Here is a 7,797-nt window from a genome sequence, read left to right on the forward strand (position 1 = left end):
CTGGGAGACAGTAACACCACGCAGTAGCTAAATACAACTGAGCCCACTCTCAAGGAGCTCTGGTACTTCCTGAGTCTTCCTCTCGAGCGCCTGAGGTCGAACCACCCGTACCACCTGTCATGTCCACACACAAAAGACACGACAGCTTCCTCTCGAGGGTCAGAAACCCCAGTACGAGACATCAAGTAACCACGATATATGACAGAAATGCAATGATGCCATGCATGAATGCAATGCATGTATATGTGCATGATATCAGGAATCAAATGATCGTTATCAACAATCATACATATATGTTCGAGCTGGTCCACGACTCAGCGGACCGTGCCTGGGATATAGCCCAGCCTCGAAGCCAGCAACTACCTAAGCCGGATCGAATCAAGGTAGCCAAACATCTCCAGAACACCATATCATATCATATATATAACGGATCTCAACCGAAATATAACTGGATCCCAATAACAGATAGGCTCAATATGATATGTTCAGTGATATTGATGTGTCTAACTAAATTAAAATGTGTGTGAACAAAAGAAATATTTTATTTTATTTTGCACATCAATTACCAACTGATAATATGCGAGTCAGCATTTAATATCACATAAATCAACAAATAGCACATAAATCATACACAGGATAATCAGATGTCTCTGTCAGACATCGTGAAAATAACTGATCTCTACGTACCTCAACTAATTTACCAGTATCTTAAATTCTCAAGAAAATCCTGGAAATGCCAACTGAGACAAATCACCTGAATATTAATTTAAATGGTCTTATTATCATATAAAATTTCCACAACCATTTAAATTCACTAACAATCCAATTTCAACTATTTAGACATTTTAAATTCCTAAAATTCCAATATTCGCCTAATTCAACAGATTATACCTCCGACTCGTACAGTTCCGGAACCTACAACAATAACCCAATAATTAATCAATCACGATACAATATTTGAGTTGGAAATGAATTAAATTTACATAGACAATAATTCGCACCGATACAGCTTGTACTTCCAATAACAGTGGCTAAACTCGAGCCTAAACCGAAGCTAACCGGAAACAGGCGACGAACTCGCCGGAGAAGAGGACCGGAATTACGCAGAAAAATAGGGGTTCTCGAAATTGTGCAAAACTGATATCAAAAGAAAGCTTATGACATAAGGAACAAAACCCCTCAATCAATTTTTATTTTTGAGCGGCGGAAGACGGCGATTTCAGCGGTGAAACCGACGGCGTTTTTCGACGGGTTTTCAGAAAGCACGATTTCACCTAGCAAGAGTGGTATCAATGGATAGCTCTCGTCAAGAGCTTCCCAACCATATATTTACTTGAATTTTTCGGCGATCGGTGCAGCCACAATCGGCGATCAAAGTGGCGAAAATGGTGAAATCCTTCGACAGAATGTTACGGGTGAGGAGAGAGAAATCGGTGATGCTGATGATGATGATTTCTTTTTTCTTTTTTTATTTATTTACTTTTATATATATTAATATTATATGTGTTGTTTATCTTTTCTTTTGGGTTCGAAATTTGACCAGGTTTATTTTATTTCAACTCTCGTGTGCTATAAAATTTAAATACGTATTTTAATATCGTCTATAAACTGATATTTTCTAATACATATTTCAACACACGATTTAATTATTTGACTTAATTATTTTCAATTCCTCAATTTAAAATAATTAATCTTAATTATCGCCAAAAAACATATAATTAAATCGGATCATTACAGGATATATCTCCAACAAATTACCGCCCGAGAGAGCGAAATGAGCAGGATTTACAGCCATTCTATTATGTGATAAATGCTAGCATTCAACTATTTCTCAGCCACATCCAGTTAATAACTACTGACTAGAGGCAAAAAAGGAACAAAAAAATAGAGATTATTAGTGCTGTGGGCGTTCATCAATTTGTCAGAATAAGCTTAGCTTTTATTCCTCCAATCAACTTCTACAAATAAGCTCAACAGGCTGATATTTTCCTTCGTTTATAGCAGCATTTGGAGAGGAACACTGTTGTCTTCACTGTGGTTCTCATTATTGACTCCTTCAGGGCACTCCCGTGCTGATGTTAGCCTGGAAAGGTATCCAGTTTACATGAGCTTCTAGATTCGCCTGTGCACGCAACTCACATCAAAACTTCCGTAACAAAATGAAAATTCAAAGATGACAGAATCATGAAAATAGTTCAAAATTTTTATCATTGAGTACCAGGTTAGCCACCGGAGCCAACCCATGAATGCTCATGTTATCGCTGCTACCACTTGCGATGCTGAGTATAAGAAGCACGATAAATCAGGGCTAAAGCTAAATCTCGACAATTGAGCTGCAGTGGAGACTTGTTAACGAAGACAAAAGTGTTTGGTGTGTTTGATGGTCTTCTCCGGTACATATGTCAATTGTGATATACACCTCCGAGAGATTAAGATCAAAGATTCCTCAGTAATTTAATCCTACCAATAACCCCAGTTACCTCTAATATAATCTCTTAGAACAAAAGAAAATAAGAAATAAATAATCGTTTTAAACGCAGTACACAACTCATTTTCGACGTTTACTTGTAGAAGCAGCACGAGCCCATGGTATCAAAACCGAGATTGTGCACTTTTAAAGACTAATAACTCAAACGATGACATGAACCGCAAATAAATAATTAGAAATAAGAGTGATGAGAAATTGCAAAAAAATTATAATGGAGCACGAGTGTCAAAACGAGTCAAGATTTGTATACCACAAATAAAGTGAATTGCATTACCATGTACATCCTTGATCTACACTTTCACTCTTCTCGACTCTCAGTTTGTAAAACTTCAGAAACAGAACTATCTGCATCCAACTCGATGATGTTTTTCCCTGCATGGTCACTCGTTTTCTCCCAAGTTTCTGCAGAAAGATGTATGTCATATTCTCTGATAGTAGATACGCACACTTAAACTAAGTACTACGGGACATTTTGTAAGTACCCGTTAATTGGCTTAACTTGGAAGAATCACTTCTTAAGACTTTCTGGCAAATAACTGTGCCCTGAAAATCTAAGAAGATATTGTCAAGAAAGTTTAGTCGCTCAGATTCATTCATCACGGAGAATCCAAATGAAGTGGTCCAAGTGTTGAGAACATCAGGAACGGCTGGCAAAACGAGCCTCTCCACTCCCAACTCGATGAGTTTCTGTAGAAAGAGTCGGTGAACAATATTAGCGAAGAAAGGGGAAAGAGGACAACAAAAGAGAAGGGCCTAAATAGTAAAAGAAATACCGCACCTTCTCAAGTACTTTCATCAAAAGGCGACACATTCCAAGTCGACGATACTTAAACCGTGTCGCAACCAGTGGGACTTCCGCCACTTTTTTGCCATGGATCCTGGAGTCGAACAAAACAACAAATTCAGAGATAATTTAACATTACAAATAAGAAGAATATAATTCCATAATATGCTACCATACAATACCTCACATTAGCTGCAGAAATCAATTCATCTTTGTTCTCCACTATTACAGTATAAAAACCTTGAAAGTTTAAACGCTTTAGCTTTGACCTGCAATTTCAGATATATAATGATTTTTATGCAATTTAGTGCACCGTGTATAACCCACAAGCAACCGGAATAAGTATATATTCCACATGATTTCTGTAAAACCATCTATCGGAGCATATATATCTGCACGAACTCTCACCTACTACTAAAGATCAGGTCTTCCACCAGATCCCGTCTACTGCCAGGCTCTCTGACTGGTTTAAAACATTCATGCATCACACTGAGAGCAACATTGAGTTTGCTGTAATCCTCGTTATCAGATGCATTATGACAATACGAATCTGTTCTATTGTATTTTATTAAGGTCCAAGTTAAATTTTCGAAACCCAAAGAAATAGGCTTTCCCAAGATCTCATTCAAACCACAAAATATCTGCAGAAACATCGAATGAAATTAAAAATATTCCATTAGTATTTAATAAAACGAGTCATTTCCAGCAATTTATGAATCAAATACAGCAAATTAGGCACCTTTTCACATGAATCTTGGCAGAACCAATGTCCGTCAGGGTAAGTATCAAGCTTTATAGTCCCTTTATCTCCGAGGCACCCAGTATGATCTGCACGAAAATGATAATTAGAGTATGATATAAGCTCCCCTGAATTGGCATCTTTATTGTGCAAGTACAGGAATATTACAACCAACCATAAAGCTAACTTACATTGGTGCTCACACTGACTACATACGAGAAAAGAGGAATCTGCAAATTGTTCATCATTTTTGGCGAAACTTCCCTGACCACAAGTTCCGCAACAGCATGATGGGCAGAACCAATCACCATCTGGAACTTCCTGAGAATAATAAAACTGAATTTAGCTCTCTCAATCACTTTATCAGAAGTAAAACGATGAAGGGTTGAAGTTGAACATAAGATGATTCTACAGGAGAATACCTTTAAACCAAGGCAATGAGCATGGAAAGATGATGGGCACAGATCACATAAAAGTAGCTCTCCTCCATAGTGACAGACAGAACATATGCAGTCATTTTTTCTAGTGTGCCGCTTTGCCTTCTTTTTACTGTTGGATTCTGGCCTTGAACTTTGGTTACTAATACATTGTTTCAGTTGCAACCAACATTCCTGCAAAGACATTCCATTCTCCAAGAAAATATTAGCAGAAGGTCGGTGATTCGTGCTTCCAGCATGTGCCTCAAATTTACTAATAGCAAAGATCTTATGACAACAACTACATTTGATCCCTTCACGAGTTATTCTGCCTTCAGCCATTGAACGTCCATTTTTCCGCCTACGATATTGAACTTTTGCTCTCGGCAAAACCATATCATTGTCGATCAACCGCGACAAAGGGGTTTGAGGGGTTCGTTGAGAGGAAGATTCAGCTAATCTCTTAACTCTTTTACTTAACCAACATATTGAGGTTGAATCTACTTCCTTATCTCCTCTTTCTTCCATTAATGAATGGGTTTTCCTTCCTCTCTTGAACAGTCTTAAACCTTCAACACAACGTGGTTTATCATGCTTCCTCTTCTTCTGCTGGATGCTGGTTTTATGAGCTTCACCATCAAATGATTGAACATGTCCTTTCACAGTAGGCTCATTCGGTTTAAAATCGTGTTTAAAATTTAGACAAACCTGACGAAGTGAGTAGAACAATTCCCTGTCAGGGGAATAATAACGTACGATTTGCCTCCCGTTATCATCAGCAAACACAATCTTCCAGCCCAAATGCAATAGATGTTTCCTAGCATTTGATAGATCAGGACTTTTAGGCATTTGGTTCAGCCTATACATCTCAGTGCACTTATCAATGGCATTGGGACAAAACTCAGCTCCAGGAACCAAGCCAGGTATGACTGACTGCCACTCAAGCCTCGTTTTCTGCGTTGAAATACTGAGCTCTAAAGAATGTGAACTTAGATTAGTAGCTGGAGCTCCTCTGTTTGTGTCATCTAGATTTTGAGATAAAATTTGCAGAGTAGGAGTAGGAGCAGAGACAGATATAGATTGTTCATTAACGAGCTTGGTAGAGATATGTTCTAAGTCAATCTGAACTGCAAGCTCTTGATCCTGACTGAGGAATGTATCTTTTAGACAACAAGCTGGTGGCATTCCTTTATCACCCAGCTGGCATGTACTTTCAGTGGACGTATATTCAAGAGAATTATATACAAGTTGGTTAGATTTCAGAACGGCATCAAGAGCTGCTTCAGAAAAAGTCGGCAAAGAATTTCCTAGCTCTGCTTCGTGCCAGTAAGAGTTTACATCTTTCAAAAGATGGTTGATGACTATCACAAAATTATCACGTAAAACCTCTTGCACCAATTCTTTCCAAACAGACTGTACACAAGAAGTCCATTCTTTGAGCTTTTCAAAGCCACTCCTCCCCCTGACTTCATACCAAATTTGCTTGACAGAAACAGGCAGAGGCCCATCCTGCTCGAATTCCTTCATCAGTTCAAGAAACAGCCAGTTACCCCGAGGTTTCCATTCTTCAGTAACCTCATCCCAGTCTAGACTGACGCGCAACTTATCAATGCTTCCTACCATTTCATCACCCATATCAGGGAAATAAATCCTCCGCTGCATGTTCACATCTACGTGGTCAAATATCACACCTTCCCACCACGCATCCTGGTAAAAAAAGTCAACACACTGTCCATAGTGTAGAAACCTTGGCCCTGGAACACATGGAGGTGGCAAAGGCCTTATCACCCCTCGATAATAATCCGATTTTACAATTTCACCAGTGACAACCCCGGAAACTACAGGAGATACCTCCACATGTTCTATCAAATTATCTGAACCGTCATCACAGAGAATGTGTTCAAACCGAACAGTACGCTCAGAATTGTGGCAACAAATCACTGTCGCAAGGTGCCATGAGCCCAGACACCCCTCCTCCAGACTCCTCACCTGCACATAAATCGCCACGCTAAACAAAAATTACCCAAACCCAAAAGGAGACGGTAAATAGAAAATCATAGCAGTGTATGCTGAAGAAAAAATGGTATCACGGAACATTAGTGGCATATTTATTCAGACAATCCCGACGAAAATTTGAAATTTGCTACCGAAAAAAAGAGAACAGTTGATGGAAATCCATGCAATGATTCATTTCTAGAATAAGCTTTGCGTGATGAAATGGACCCAATCAAGAAAATAATCTAATACATTCGATCCCCTTCGATTCCTTAAATGCATCACATCACAATTCCCCCTTGCATGAAAACCAAAACAAAACCCACATGCAACCAAAAATTTCACCGAACATTTTCGTGGTATAACGTGAATTACAAAAAGAGTGGGCGACCTGGGACACAATATAATACAGGTGAAAGCAAGAAACAATATCGCATGATTAGATTATCGCATCACTAGGCTCTGGAGAAATCCACAATGAACCAGAAAATTTCGAAAAATACCATTTTTTTCACTCAAAAGAACCCAGATAATCAAACTCTATTGCATACCCACATAAAAACCAGATCACTCTGCCATTACTCGATAATAACAACGAGAAAAAAAGAGAAAAGATAATAGTACACTACCTCAACTTTCTCATGCACAAGAAGTTTCCCGCGATTGTTTACCACTCTTGTTCGTGTTCTTCCACACTCCGATTGTTGGAAATCCGCCGCCATTGCAAAAAAAAAAAATCCCTTTTGTGGCTCTTCGTGTGAGTTAGCACTAAATGAGGACGAGTTTGATCGGAGTAAATTGCACAGTGCCACCCCGGTAAATCAGAGTCTTGATTTTTACTACCCCATAGTTCAATATTTTTGGGTGGGCGTTAAATTTGATTGTAAAAGGTAACTAAGACATAGTAGTTAAAATAAATAAATGGTTGACTTTTATATTTATATATTTATTCAAGTAAAACACATTCAAATATTAGTTTATGGTCAAAATCGTCCAATTTAATAATTTTTTTTATTACAACATACGTTGGAAGATCGAACTCGGGGAGGGAGACAGCTAATCTGACGGGTGAGACCATTGAGCTAAAGCCCGGTCTCGCCCAATTTAATAATTTCACATCTCCAAAATTATCTTTGGGCCAAAAAAAATTGGAAAGGAAAATTATATTTTATTTAGAAATTGAATAACTTGGATTCCAAGAAAAAAATATAAGTTGGGATGCGCTACCCCCACATACATGTTCCACATAATTTCACGTGAATTGATTTAATTTGTTCTCTAACCATATAATAGGCTGTCAGGTTGGTTTGGAAAAAAACTCGAAACATGATGACTCCGAAGGAAGTATTATCGGGTATGAGTTCGGAGATTTTTT

General features: G+C 38.3%; 1 protein-coding gene across 3 annotated transcripts; it reads right to left on the reverse strand.

The window, feature by feature from the left end:
* Positions 1 to 1,710: 1,710 nt before the first annotated feature.
* On the reverse strand, positions 1,711 to 7,231 carry LOC140972065 (uncharacterized). Of its 3 annotated transcripts, XR_012174430.1 has the most exons (11): positions 7,052 to 7,231; positions 4,434 to 6,416; positions 4,203 to 4,332; positions 4,012 to 4,100; positions 3,681 to 3,913; positions 3,455 to 3,541; positions 3,267 to 3,366; positions 2,971 to 3,175; positions 2,763 to 2,890; positions 2,219 to 2,279; positions 1,711 to 2,122 (listed from the first exon to the last, which is right to left on the reverse strand). XR_012174430.1 is itself a non-coding variant. In XM_073434536.1 (10 exons), the coding sequence occupies exons 1-9, from the start codon at positions 7,142 to 7,144 to the stop codon at positions 2,787 to 2,789; spliced, it is 3,024 nt and encodes a 1,007-aa protein (XP_073290637.1). In that variant the 5' UTR covers positions 7,145 to 7,231; the 3' UTR covers positions 1,711 to 2,083; positions 2,763 to 2,786. The 3 variants fall into 3 exon arrangements, 2 of the variants coding, with proteins under 2 accessions (XP_073290637.1, XP_073290636.1); XM_073434536.1 differs by lacking the exon at positions 2,219 to 2,279 and having other exon boundaries at positions 1,711 to 2,083; XM_073434535.1 differs by lacking the exon at positions 2,219 to 2,279.
* Between the last annotated feature and the right edge of the window lie 566 nt (positions 7,232 to 7,797).

Source organism: Primulina huaijiensis, chromosome 3, assembly GCF_012295235.1.
Source record: "Primulina huaijiensis isolate GDHJ02 chromosome 3, ASM1229523v2, whole genome shotgun sequence".
Lineage (NCBI taxonomy): Eukaryota > Viridiplantae > Streptophyta > Magnoliopsida > Lamiales > Gesneriaceae > Primulina > Primulina huaijiensis.